The sequence below is a fragment of the Molothrus ater genome, chromosome 4, assembly GCF_012460135.2.
Source record: "Molothrus ater isolate BHLD 08-10-18 breed brown headed cowbird chromosome 4, BPBGC_Mater_1.1, whole genome shotgun sequence".
Lineage (NCBI taxonomy): Eukaryota > Metazoa > Chordata > Aves > Passeriformes > Icteridae > Molothrus > Molothrus ater.
This window is the reverse complement of record NC_050481.2, coordinates 30,333,347-30,348,391: the sequence shown is the minus strand read 5'-3', so window position 1 is coordinate 30,348,391 and position 15,045 is coordinate 30,333,347. Positions and strand designations below refer to the sequence as shown.

Genomic DNA, 15,045 nt, shown 5'->3' with positions numbered 1-15,045 from the left:
TACCACAGGCAGTATAGTCACACCATCACCCTGAGCATCACTTTAAAACAGCGACTCTTTGCCTGATTAACTTGTAGGCTTTGCTGAATGACTACACACCATATGATATCTGCTCTGTGGGGAACATGCCACCTTTAGGCTGTCCATAACCCATAGCCAAGCTGTCCTTTTGTACAGTGTAGCAGGGGAGTAAGCACAGAACTATGAACTTTATCAGCAACCATGGTCATGGCATCCAAAGGTACCTTGGCAAAGTGGCATCCTTCATCAATAAAAGAACTGCATCAGTTTGGTGACAAAACCTCTATGCAGGATGAAGCAGTAGCAAGCAATGGAAACAATTCCAAAAGGGAACTAACGCAATTAATTTTAATTAAATTATACAAATTAATAAAATACAGTACTAGAAATAAATATCAAGCACTACTTTTAAAATATTTAAGCAGTTCTTTCAGCACAGGGTCAATATACACAAGAAATACACATTAGTTTGTGAGAGGAGATGACAACTACCATTCTTTAGTCCAAAAGGTCCATTTCAGGTTGCATGTTTGCCACTTAGCAAGTAAATCTATTATAAATGAATGTATATACAATATAGACATTAATAAATCAGAGCACTGAATGAGACCAAGCTAAGATTATACCTCAAAAAACTACTCCAAACTGGGCCTAGATAGGAGTTAACAGTTAAAGCAGGTCTCAGTGAAGACCTACAGAACAGGAATAACCAAGTTACAAAACTGGTTTTGCTGCTGAAGCCTCCATCTCATCAACCTACTCTTATAGCAATCAAGAATCTGAGTTTTCTGTCAAGTTCTCTGCCTGCCAACAACTTACTCTTGGATTAATTTTTTCCATGTAAAATGTTATTTTTTCTTCAGCTTTGGCTCTCAGAAATGTTACAGCTTATGGGCATGTCATAGGTGATAAATCAAGCTGTCTAAGCAAGGATCTCCTCCCTGTCTACTCTGGAACACTACTCAGAAGCCTCTGAGGAGCCATCAAGATAAACTTCCTCCTTGTTTTGCCATACTTCTTACATCATTTGCATTACAAGGAAAGTAAAATCCATGACCAGTACTTTGGCTCAGGGAGAGAGACATTTGAGATGGAACATGTATTTCTCCCATCAAAAGTGTCAAATCCCTCAAGTACCTCATTCTAGCCACTACTGCTCAATGGAGATTACTGGCAACAGAAGATGGGACAGAGAGCAGAGTACATTTACTTGCAGGGGAAGTTGCTGCAAGAATGAAAACAAAACCCCACAGCAATGCACGGTGGAAGTGAACCAGGATCCAAGTAAGCTGTGGTGTGAACTTTTAGCTCTACAGCTAAAGCAGCTGCCTGGGACGTGACTCAGTGAATGTCACACCAAGGAGAGCTCTGAGCCAAGCTTCTCAACTCCTTAGCTATGCATTTTAACCAGAATGCTACTAGCCAAAAAGCAGAAGCTCCTACCACTTCTAGCAGTGTTTTGACAACAGGTTCCAAACTAGTAATACATCAGGCAAGATCAGCACAAACTTACAAAGTAAAGGTATAAGCATCTCCTCATGTGTAGGTACCAAAATATTTCCTAACATGCAATTCTGCTTGAGGCAGGACTTACTGATTGCATCACTTATCCCCTCTGACTAGGGCATTTCTGTGTCTTGTACCTCCATTTCTAATGGCCAGAAAATTTCAGGCTAAACAGACCAGCTGCCTGGTGTTCTCACCTGCCTGGAATAGATGGTGCTACAGAGAAAAAAAACATTCCACACTGCTGAATAGGACTTGCATGCTGGATTTTGTTCTAGTCCCAAATTAAGAAATCTGGATCCAGCCCTTAAGAGTCTACAGCTATTGACTTACCCTTTTGGTCATCCCAGGCCAGAGGATTATGCAGTCTCAACCAATGTACACTCTTGGCTTAGGGCAAAATGTCAGTGTTTATCATCTCCTCAAAATGATTATCTACTGATCAGCCTTAGTTTATTCTCTCCTGCATTTCAAAACAAAACAAAACAATGTACTAATCACCCACTGGCACTAAACAATAGCAAGAGACAGCAATGTCTGGGGACAAATGAAATTAAATAGAGATCTGTGAATTATCAGTGTAGTTCTAGCAGTACAGTTCATTTTCACACACGACATGAATTCCCCACTGGAAGCTGCAGACAATGTAACGTAATGTCTGCTAACAGACATTAAATAGGGAGCAGTGATGTATTATGACTTCTGCTGACCCTCTGCTGATGTGTATTACTACACAAATAACAGAAATGGAGCAAGTGCCCTTTTTGTTAACACTAACTTAAAATCAGACTTTAAGAACGCACATTACTCTTTCTATAGACTATGAACTAATGGTTTCTTGCATTTTCTCTGCTAAACATCAGAGAATTCACACAAGAGAAGAGTCAAGCACCCACCCTCCCACTGGAAAAATAAACAGCGTGTATCCCCTCTACATAGCTGTCTTCCTGAAAACTGGACAAAACCTTACAGCTTCAAGATTCCCACCTATAAGTCAAATGCACTAAGGAGATAGACACAGCACAAATCCCAATGCCTTAGGTGAACACAAAGCAAGCAAGCAAGTTCAGCTTCTATCAACTAAAGTAACTTGGAGAGTCACAAGCTGGAACACGCACTTCACTTGTTTTACATTAAAAACTTACTTTAAGGAGACAACAAAGGAAATGAAAGAATAGCTTAGGTTTTAGTAATTAACCATTAAATGCCCACACAACTATTCATGAGATTCAAAGCACCCTTTTGCAGTGGAATTGAGTTCCCAGAAGTATTTGCATCAAACATTTCAAGAAAATTAAAAACAAACAACCCCCCCACCCACATCAAAAATCCACCAACTAAAGTATGTTGGATAGATGAAGTGGATTCATTCCAGTGCCTCAATACTCACCGAGACATTATAGCAAATGCACAGAATGTAAGCTCTGACTTGCCTGGCTTCATTTAGATTAACTAAAGTACTCTTGTTTACAGAGTTAATTATTTCTGCTTATGCATAAACAATAGACAGATAAGCTTTATAAACCTGAAATGCAGCAAATTCTTTGGGTTTTGTTTACACGTTAGAAAAAAACCATACCCATCAGTCCTTGTTAGACAGAACAGACCTGTAGATTACTGTTCTTGGAGAGAAAAAAACCCCAAGGACAGTCCAAAAAGTGACCCTGGTTGGAGGCTACTGAAGCTCAGCCTCCGCAGTGAGGTGTGAGGAGGAGAGAGGCTGCCCTCCAGTGTTCAGTTTCCACACACCACTAAGTGCAAGGGATGGGTTTTCTGTTCTTGGGCTGCAGAGATACTCTCATGGAGTGGGAAACTCCTATGTGAAAGGCACATTAATGATAAGCACAGATTCAACTTGGCTTCCTCCCCCTCCTACTTACTAATTTAATTGGGCTGGTTTGGATTTAACATTAGGTACCACAGACACAATGATTTATTGAGATCTAAATTATTTTCACTTATTTCCAGGAGACTGCTAAAAATGGCATTTTTTCTAAAGGAGGGAGAAATCATTAATGGACACAGTCATGTAACTTCTGCAAACTCTGTCAGAGCTCTGGTGACCTATTTGCAATATAGTTAGTTAGTGGCTGCAGGTATGGCATGTTTTGGTCACTACTGAGACACCATGTCATTAGTGTACATTATTACGAATGCATTATCTGAAAACAGATTCAGACTGTCTAAACAACAAAAAACCCAAGCCAGCAAATTTCTTAGAACTCAGGAGAGAACAGGTTACTTCGAAACTACTAAATGGAAAGCACATTTTTCTGCATCCCAAGAGTATTAATAATATCTGCCCTCCATGCTTTTGGGCCTAAATATAGACAACTACTATTCATCAGGAAGCCAAAATTTATCCAAATAATCTTCTCCCTGTCCTCCTTCTCCCCATATTCTAAGTGGATGTGTTGGATCCCAATTCCACTTCAGTTAGTGAAGTGGATCTCCACTCTACATCTGAAAACCTAAAATCAAAGCTCACACATTATTCTGGTTTTGACTGATTTTAGCAGCTTATCATACAGGCTGATGTGTCACATTATTTTATTTCAAGAATTTAATCAATTACATGTCTAAGACTCAAAAATTGCCAATAAACTGACTAGTTTAAGGCACCATAATCAAACTTTTTAGCAGACTTAAACTGAAGGTAAATAAATAACTGTTATATTAGCACAAATACAACTGTCCATGTATAGTTTCAGGGTATGTACACATATCGAAGGGGACAAGGTAACAGCAGTATCAGGTGTTAAACCCCTATGTTCTTTAGCAGAGATTCAATTCAGTACCAGTCAGCTATCACAAGTCTACTATGATTTTAGACAAAGTTCTGTGATTTTTGATAGATACAAAACTATTAGCTATGCATATTCGTGTACTTTAACTCTTCTGTAAAATGAGCTACTCCCACTCCAATAGCTCACAATAGCTTAATATATTCAAGGTTCCTTTCATTTTTAAAGCCAGATGGACACTCTTCACAGAAAAATCCTTAAAAATAAAGACCTAGCAAACATTTTAATAAGAAAATTACTATTCTCTTTTTTCACTTTAATTCTTTTATAAAGTAAGGTCTTCTGGAGTCGCAGTTACAAAAGATTTTAAGAAGTTTCATGATGCAGCACAATTAAATGACTGGGAAAGACATCAGAATAGGAATTATAAATTTCCAAACCAACTTGTTACTATAAACTCTCTCCTTTGATTTCAACAGAATACAACAGCGAAGAGTGAGTGCAGTTTGTTCAGTAGCCTTCCAGTAGTGAGAAGATTTGCCCAATCCTGTTTGTTTCGATGCCATACATGCATTCACCTTTAATCAGCAGCGCTCAGGAACTCAGAAAAGCAGCACACATATTTTAGGATCACACTCTGAATCAGAAGCAGAGAAGACAAGGAGAAAAAAAAAAATCCAGGGAACCCTATGTCCCTTCAGACAGCAGGGCACAGTCACCAAGCTGGACCAGAGTCAGCCTGAGTGCAGGAACACACTGCATTAAAGCACTCTTCTCTCCTGCACCTCCCTGCTGCTCTTCATCCTGCCTTTCTCATGATACAGCACACAACAAGATTCCTCCCTCTCATCCCAATAAATACAGAAGTAACCACAGCCAGAAGCAGCAAATGTGTTCCCCAACTACTTTTAAAAACAGGTTGGTAAAAAGCTGGCTCCCTCAGCAGGCAGAACAACACACATACATGTAACTCTAATTCAATAGCTCTGAACACAAGACACACAGAATTTTCTGGAAGGACTGACCATCCAACACATTTGTGTTCATTGGTTTATTCAGCAGCACTGAACTATGGCATATATTCATACCTACCGAAGCAAATTATGTGAAATTTTTGACTGACCAGCAAGCATCTCTCGTCTAACTGAAGACTATTGTAACAGCATCCAAAACATCAATATTGTCTTTTCTGATACAATCATACATGAAAGTCAATAATAAATCTTTTCAAAAAGCAGAGGATACTGAAGGAAACAGAAAAAAAATAGTTTTAAAGGGGAAAAAAAATAATCAAAGGGCTAATTTATTTTTCAAGATCTGCTGAAGTTAACAAAAGAAAGACCCTGTCTGACCAAAAAGGAAAACTTAAAAAGGGAAAACAGGACTTGTAGAAAAGTAACACTGAGGCGGCAAAATATCAGGAGGCCCATATTGTGTCCCCAAAAAGAAAACGGTAGAAGCAGTTTTCACAACACAGATACAGGCAGAAAACCTCATCTTTGGTCTGCTACAAACATGCATGCTGATATCAAGTTTACCTACCAGTCTGGTACTGTGTGCCAATCAGTGAATATTCCACCTGTACACTGAGCACCACATTCAATGAGATGACCTGCAAGACTGGGAAAATGGCATTAAAGTAACTAAGTAAAATGCAAAAATCAATTTTTACAAATCCAGCTTTAAAATACGATGGAAATAGAGCTAAATTAAAAGCTATTTTCCTCCACAAGTATCTAACACAATTATGAATTATACATTAAGTATAACAAGGGATCCTGAAAGACGAATACAGAATTTAAAGGACAAATTCTTGCAAGAATTTTCCTACAAAAAATTAATACCTAGAAGATTACCTTACACTTAAAACCAAGTTTTCTTAGTCATTTCAAATCTTGATCTAAATTCAGTATCTTAGTAGTCTGCGCTGTGTAACTAAATAGACAAAGATCCCTTTTAAATGAAGAGACAGAAAATCTCACCTCCATGTATTATATATTCACCACAATGTATTATGATTACCTATTACTATTTTCATATTTGATTGTGACAGTCTGTAGCAGACTCCATAGAGCTTGGGAAAGCTCCATGGAGGATTGAGACTTTTACAGTAGGAACTGCTGAGTCATGATGAGACAGTAAAATAAGCTCCTGTCTCCAAACCCCCGCCCCTTAGCCTTATCCTTGTAACCTCACAGGTCATTCTCCCTAACCCTTACTATTGGACAAGTTTGGATCCCCCTACACCCTATAAAAAGGGGCTGGTTTAGCCCATTCGACAGAAGAAGAACTGTCGCTGGACCCTTCACAGTCTCCCCAATAAACCATCGCTGTGGAACACCAGGACTTCTCCTTCTCCTCTCTCGCATCTGCTTCAGCCTCAGCCAAGGGCACCCTAGCAAGCAAGCAAAGAGCTGAGATCCTAAGAGAGCTGATAATCACTAAAGAGCTGACAATCACCAAGCTTCCAAAAGGGTAGCCTGTGGCGACAGCCACGAGCTAACTGGGCTTTCGGGCACTCTGTCTCCCAGAAGGACTGGGCTCCCAGAACATCCTTGCATCACTCGATAATAAGGCCTAGATCAAGGCTTTATTAATAGTCCATAACTATTTAACAGAATTATGGGGAAAATCTTCATCTCTGTCATCCCCAACTCAGTGGAGCCTGAATGAATTTCTCTCCACATTTTTCCTCAAGCAGAAGTTCAAGAACACTAACACTAGAGTGTGCTCAGGCTAAGTAACCACTCGTTAATGAGGACTTCAATTCAGATAAATTATGCACAACATTAAATTAGGAGGCATAATTCTACTCCTTTCAGAATCACATTCTTAACCTTAGGACTACAGCAAGGATTTGTAAGTGGGAGCACTGACACTGAGCTTCAACAAAACCATACCAGGATGCTGCCTTCTGACCAAACCTGCTTTTGTGCATCTTTCAGAACAGGCCCTGTGACCAACCCAATTATCAACAGTGGCAGCCAAACAGAAAAACCTGGGAATCAGTGGCCTGTACTATAAGATTTCATCTCTCAACACAAAATGAACAGCAAGAGAAAGTTAAGCTGTTAAATAAAATCTTTCAACCCTTCCTTTCTTATTTTAAGCTGGTTCCAGAATGAAATTTCTGTAACTTCAATTCTAAGTGAGAGCAGTAAGTGAGCCTTTAAAAAACCTCAAAACCTAACAAAAACATGCAAATAAATTAATGCAACGATAATATGAAAAATTAGTATGTGCTGAAAAAGTTGGTATCTTGATATTATGATATGAAATACAGATTTACTCCATTTCTTCTAATATCATTTACCTTCCTGCAGCTAGCAAGTCATAGTCATCCCTATTCCAGCCAAACTAGAAGAAAAAACACAAATATTTTAAATGCACAGAAGTCTCATACAGTACAAAAAACTGCACACAGTAAGTTCATTGCTTTAAATAACAATGCGTTGGATATATTTTAAATCTAAATAACAATAACTGGCAGGCACTGTACATGAATTTGAGTTCCTATACAGCAAATCAGCAAAAAAAAACCTCTGACACATTTCAGTTTTCCTCCTATTGACACAGCCCAACAAATTTAAACTCTGAAAGTCATACCCTCTTTAAAAAACTGAAAGCGCAACATCCGTATTACTTAAAACTGCACAACTTACAGGTTTACAAGTATAATACCTATCTTGTGTCACCTGGACAAACCACTGTGTGTCTTCAACCTTTGAAAATTATCAGTTCCCAGAGTACTACCAGTCACCCTCAAAAACTGGAAGCATGCTTTCTGTTTAACTAGAAATTTTAACTAGAATCTTTTCCCTGAGCTCTACTTGCAAGCAAGTAGATAAGTGTAATTGATACAGTAATTGTTTCTTATTAAGCACTTTGCAGAAATCTTCCTAAAACCTTTCCTACATAAATTAGATAAGGTCTCTCTGGAGTAGGTAATACACACTGACAGTTGTTATTTTGAGAACGTAAACAATTAGGAATAAAGTAAGAAGTCATAACGGAATTTAGAAGTGGAAAATAATTAGGCAATGTTTGACATGCATGAAGTCAAAAGAGTATGATGTCTTAGAAATTATGTTTTTAACTAGACACATACTCTATGTTTTTAAATATGCACCAAAAGAAAGCTTCTGTATTTGACCATGTATGATCCTTCACACAAGTTCATTAAAATCTATTAAAAATACTCCAGAAAACAACCATGCTTGTATAATTTTTTTGAGTTTCAAGGAATTTCAGAAATGCTACATTGAAACTTGACTACTTTAAACAAAACTGCTTACGCACTTAACAAAAAATCCCAGTGTTTTAAACCACCTCACAAGCTACCTCCCAGTCAGAGTGAGCTCTACTATCAACACTTTGTGGCAAAGAAAAATATACTTGCACACCAAACTTAGCAGAAAGGCAAGGGAAAAAAAATCCAAAACAAATGGTAAGAGTGAAATACTGGTCAAAGAGGCTAAGACTTCCTGAACTTCACCTATGCTTTCTAGCTCAATGGTATGCCAGCTATCAATTTAGGAGAAGTGGAAGCTGACAACCTTTCACGTACCTAAGGAAAAAAAATACAGATGCTCATTATTTTTCATTTAGTATCTACATTTTCATAACGAACAAAAATTGTCTGACAATGACTGCTGAATGTTCACTCCCATATATTCATTAGCGTTTGGAAATTAACTTGTACTTACAGAATGAATGAGTGGTCCCAATACGATTCCGCTGTCAACACATCTGCCCGTCACAACAATATCAGCTCCAAGGTCTAGAGCTCTGCTTATTGGTCTTGCTCTAAAAAAGACAACACAGCAGTAAGTACTTTCATCTTTTAAAGCATCATTTAAAAAGCAGTTCCCTGACACACACAGAGGCTAAAAAACACTTAAAAATTGCATAAAAAAATCAGTAAAATCTACTTCAGCAACCAACCTGTGGCTAGGTATGTACATCAAGAGTATTTTAAAGAGCAGTCATCAGGGCACTATCAAATTCAGGTACCTAAATAACATAACTGGAACACTTCTCTTAATGTCCATAGAAACTTCCTTGAATAAAGCACAGAGAGGGACATTTCTATCATCAATTACAGAAAAGAGTGCTTTTCAGAGATTCATTAGCCATTTAAGTTTTAGATGAGTGTATAAAGATGAACATTCTTCAGGGACAAAGCCTGGTGACTTAGCCCTCCAATTTTAAACCTTTCAGGTCAATTACCTAAGTAATTTAAGAACTCACAGTACTGTCCAACTTCAAGAGCACTGGGCAAGAATGGGATCACCAGGATCAAATGGAAGAGATGCATGATACCATTGTCTCATTTCTTGGTCCTCTCCCTGTACTAGACCTGATTCACATTCATTCATCTGAAGTGGATGGTGACAATGAAAATGTGATTTCACAAAGAGGTAGCTAGAACACCTGCATTCACAGACTTATGGAAACCCTAAGCATGATAAAGGAGAGAAGGGAGATCTTTCAAAACAAGTGACCATCCTGAAAAACTGGTTACCAAAATTTCAAGGGTACAAAGCCTGACACAGAGTTCAGCACAACATAACAGAACCTCCTACAGCACTGACCACATCCCAGTACTTGAATTCCTTGTTTGCACTTCTCTAGTGACAGCACAGTAAATTACTCCATTCTGCAACAGAATACTCAGCATATGAAAAAGCATTTTTGCAATTGTTGTAATTGAACTAACACTGTTTTGGCTTCAACTAAAATCTGATAATTCACAGATGGTGTATTGCTAAGAAATCATAATTTACAAGGTTATAACTAAAACTTACAAGTTATAATTTTTTTTTCTGGTTGCCTGAATAATTCAAAAGTGAACCTCATCTACTAAGAAGTTCTAACTGCAAAGCAAAACAAATTCCTGTATTCAATGTGTTAAAATTAGTTGTTCATAATAAATACCCCTTGCTAAAATAACTCACCCAAGATACACATTCATGCTATGAATATTCTCTGGAAATTGTTTGCCACTCTCTAAATCGGTGATACCAGCTCCTTTTAAGTTCTCTTTCTGTTAGAAAGCAAACAGAACACACAAGCTGTGAGTATTCTGAAGTTTGTACTGTTGCCTCTCATTAGTATCAAACAACAGATCCACTTCATAGCAACTCTAAGCCAAGTATAATTATTAAAACTATTAACAATACCAATCAGTTGAATCAGGCTAAAAGCTTTAAATACACTTTTAACCACAACTTTTCCAGCATGCAGAAAATTAAGGTAGTCTTTAAAGAATGTAATGTTCATTTACATACGACCAACAACAATGATCTGGTGTATTTCCTAAGCTTTAAATGGCCTTTAATTGCTGTAGGACTAAATAAATCAAACCCTGCAATCAGAAATGTATCTGCCACATCTGCAATGGTGTCACGGCCAGAGAACAAGGTTAATCCTGCAGCTTCATATGGTACTTGGAATAAGCTGTGTTTCCAGAAAAGTAGGGGCAAGGGGAGGGTGTGGTTTTGACCATGAATTAGGCATTAGCTAGGCAATCCAGTGGATTGAGGGGACAGTGAATGCATAGACACAACATCCATGTAAACTGTAAATACTAATTTACAGGTGGGATCTCTAGTGTGAGGGAAAAAACCCCAAACTTCCACTCTGAACTAATTTGCTATTCTAAATTATTGAAATCCTCCAAACCACAAGTAACATTTACCATGTTTCATGTATCAACAGTAGAAGTTGTCTGTAGACCATAAAAGCTGTGTCTTTTTGTTCCTGTAGGTTATGTACTGGCAACAGCACAGAAAACAATGCATTTCAGATCAGACATGCCCATAACAAGCTCAAATAACAACCACTGGTGTACCAGTAATGAAATTCTGGCCCACAGACAGTAATTTCAGCAGGGCAGAAGTTTCTTAAAAGGAAGTCCAAGCACCACACATAACTTGCAAATGAAGGATCTTACTTGATGATCTTCCACATTCAAGAGCATGCAAGAGGTAACAGATCCTATGCAGATAAATAATTTTCCAAGTTACAGGCAGAGATTTAACCACAGTGCAAACCTCTCCTCTCTTAACTACTATTGTGTACAAACTCTTTTCCCAGTAGCTTTTCAGGTATGGCCAACATTTTTTGCAGATTTCATAGATAAAGTTAATTCTCTAAATAAAAAAAAAAATCCCATGTATTTAACCTTTCTTTTTTTTTTATATTTGAACTTCAATCCTCTCACTTAACATTACCTTACTGGCTGTAAACTAATTACTTAAAACCAGAAAACCAAGTATCTATAAACAAAGTACCATCAGGAAATGCCTGTAAACCACTAAAAAAGCTAGAAGGGATAAACATTTGAATGTGTGGTAGCTACACCACATTCAGAAGAATTAACTGGCATGATTACCTAGTTTAGACAGAAGCAGTTAATAACTGCATGCAATAGCTTCTCCTGAAGAGCAGGCAGACCTTACAGCAGATCCACATTTTGCTTTAAAAAGCTAAACAGAAGATGCAGAACCTTATAAAACTCACCCCCGCTGTATACCAAACAGCAGATGTGCCAAGAATTCTATTTATGCACTAAAAGAACCCAAAAGACTATGAAGAACAATACTCCTGATAGCAGAAGACTAGTGAGTGCATAGAGACACACAAGGTTCCTATGGGACAGTAAATGCCATCTTCACGCTATACAGACTTGAGCTACTAAGGCTTAAAACAAAGTGAAATACCTCACTCATCAGATCATCTCCAGCAACAACAGCTATTTTCATATCAACATCTGCTTTCTTTGCCACCTCCTGAAGGGCAGCTGCACAAGCAAGTGGATTAATTCCACCAGCATTACTGATGACACGAACACCTAACAGAAAAAAAAAAAAGGCAAATAAAGTTCATCAACATCAATAATCAATCACCTGTACTTTAAAAAGTGCGCTGAAGCACAAGCAAGGCATCATCTTCGCAAGGTAACAGACATTCAGTCAAGCAAAATATGAAAACCACATTAAAATAAAACCACATTTAACCTGCGAAAGGATCAGAATAAGCCAGTACAAAATTGTTCAGAGAAAAATAACTGCTATAGATACTTCTCATCTATCCTTTATGAATGGAAAGTGACCAGAAAGACACACATAATGAGGTAGACACCATCAAACACCTCTGACAGGAACAGTAGTAGACACTGTGAAGTTTTACTAATGTAAACAAACAAACAAAAAAAATCAGTGGAAAATCATATTGTAGAACTATGTAATCATATTGTAGAACTATGTGGGAATTTTGAAAAACTTAAATTACCTTGAAAACATCTAGCTCTCACGTTTTAAAAAAGATCTGCAAAGCAATCTACCATTCACAGATTGAAGCTACAGTAAGAAACACATGGAAATATATGTATGTATTTGCAATTGTAACAAATACCTTAAATCAACCCAATTTCACCATCAGACCTGTACCCCACATCAATTACAATAGGATTTTTCATAGAATTCTAGAATAGTTTGAATTAGAAGGACCTTAGAGATCACCTAGGTCCAAGTCCCCTGTTATGGGCAAGGTTATTCAGGGCTCCATCCATCTTGGCCTTAAACACTTCCAGGGATGGGGCACTCACAACTTCTCCGGACAACCTGCTCCAGTGCCTCACCATCCTCACAGTAAAGAGCTTCTTCCTAGCATCCAATCTAAATATACCCCAGCTTATGGCTATTCCCCCTTCTTCTATCACTACATATCCTTGTAAAAAGTCCAACTCTCTTGCAAGCCCCCTTTAGGTACTGCAAGGTGCTGCAAGATCTTCCCAGAGCCTTCTCTTCCCGAGACTGAACAGCCCCAACTCTGTCAGCCTGCTTTCCTAAGCAGGTGTACTGAATTAACACAGAAACTCGTGCAAGGAGTAGCATACCTTTCCTGTGAATATCGTTTATATAGGGAGCCATGGCAGTGGAGACAAAATCCGGAGTGTAACCTAAAACCTGAAATAATTAAGAGCTGTAACCATTTCTTACAGGTAGGTCAACCCAACCCCTCTCCTTGGTTAACACAGAAAACAGGGAAGAAGACCTACCTCTCAAATAATACCATCATTTGGGTAACGATGGGAAACGACACAAACACTTCCACCAGATGCAAATAAATACATGCGAATAAAAAGTATACTTAAGAAACCGTGTCCCTGTGACCAGGTATGTCTTAAACAGGTTTCGGGCGCGATTTGTGCTGAAGGAGAGCTCGGGAGGTCGCAAAGTACCGGAGCGCACCCGCCCCGGCCGAGCCCAGCACGCTGGGGCCGGACACCGGCTCTACTTACGGGAGAGCGGGCCTTGGCAGCCGTCAGCAGCGACATGGTGATCTCGGAGAGGTAATCGAAGACGAGGAAATCCAGCTTCCCTCCGTACAGCAGCTGCGGCACTGCCGGGGCAGGCAAGAAGGCACCATCAGCTCGGTACACCCCGGTGCCCGGCCCTAGCCCCGGAGCCGGCCCCGCCCGGGCGTGCGGCGGCGGCCCCGGCCCGGCCGCTTGCGCAACGGGGCTCTCTATGGCGCTAGGGCCGCCGCCCGCCGGGCTGACCCCGGTCCCCGCCGCCCCGCCGGGTCTCCCGGCCGCCCCCCAAGCAGCCGCTGCCGCCCCACCGCCCACCTGCGACCGCCGTGTCCCCCCAAAAGCCCGAGGCGCAGCCGATGCGCACCGCGGCGCCCGCCGGGGGCTCGCAGCCCGCGCTGCGCCGGCGGCTCCAGGGGGGCGGGCGGGCGGCGGCCCCCAGGAGCCGCGGACCCCGCAGCGCCAGCAGCGCAGCGCAGCTCATGGTGAGGGCAGCGGGAACAGCGGGAGCACGGGCACCGCCCCGGCTGAGACTGCCTAACACAGGCTGGGGAGGAGCTGGGGCCTGCGGAGGCGATCGGGAAAAGGGGCGGGAGAAAGTTTATAAACCCCGGGTGCGCGGGGGAGAGCCCTGGGAGGTGTGCGGCCGCAGCGCGCGGTCCTCATAGTGCCAGTATAAACTGTGGGGCAGTGATGGACAGTACTCATACAGTGGTGTACTTATGGCGCCAGTCAGCTGTAGGGCAGTGTCCGAACGGGACCTCTCCGGCTCGGGCTGTGCCCGGCCCCGTGCTGGACAGGGTCAGTGGCGGGGTTGTCGCATCCCCGAGGAGCTGCGGGCCTGGCGAGCGCAGCCGTGTCGCTCCGAAGCGTGTGGCGGAGTGTCGGGGAAAGCCTCGGCAGTGGAAACCCCCTCATGAGGCTCGGGATAACGCCAGAAGCGTGTCAGATAGTCCGGTTATGGAGTCCTTATGAAACCTTTTCCTCCTGGCCTAAATACAAAATATGTTTATTAAAGAATAAGGCTTTCTGTGTGGCTGTGCACGTCTCAGTTCTGACTTACAGCGTTTCTCGGGTGCTGGACTGAATTTCTAGTCTGTGGACGTGAGGAAAGTGTCACCAAGGCAGGAAATTCCCTCGTGTATAAGGAGGAACGAGTTCCTGGTGTCTGAGCTGGAGGCTGTCTCTGGGTGTCTGCATAGAGGGCTAATCGTGTACAGGTGCTCCAGAGCCAATCCTCCGTGTCTGGCATCAACGAGGCTGTGCCTGAACCAGAGTCTTACCTGCTACTCTGGCACAGTAACAGCTTGGCCTTCCTTAACAAGTGCACTTCTATTCCAAGTGGGTTTGAATTATATCTTGCAAATGATACAATACTAAAACTGGGAGTCTTTGCAAGAGTGATGGAAAATAAAACGTTTGGTGTAACACTGACAATGCTAAGTACGTGTTGAT

General features: G+C 40.8%; 1 protein-coding gene across 1 annotated transcript in view; it reads right to left on the bottom strand.

The window, feature by feature from the left end:
- The window catches only part of LOC118686463 (uncharacterized), a 58,016-nt gene extending 43,942 nt beyond the window's left edge, over nt 1–14,074 (bottom strand). The window contains exons 1-8 of the mRNA XM_036382691.1: nt 13,909–14,074; nt 13,579–13,679; nt 13,174–13,243; nt 11,996–12,126; nt 10,229–10,317; nt 8,978–9,077; nt 7,585–7,628; nt 5,814–5,891 (exon numbers count right to left, since the gene is read on the bottom strand). Coding sequence (XP_036238584.1) covers nt 5,814–5,891; nt 7,585–7,628; nt 8,978–9,077; nt 10,229–10,317; nt 11,996–12,126; nt 13,174–13,243; nt 13,579–13,679; nt 13,909–14,074 — 779 coding nt within the window. The remainder of the gene's footprint in view (nt 1–5,813; nt 5,892–7,584; nt 7,629–8,977; nt 9,078–10,228; nt 10,318–11,995; nt 12,127–13,173; nt 13,244–13,578; nt 13,680–13,908) is intronic.
- Between the last annotated feature and the right edge of the window lie 971 nt (nt 14,075–15,045).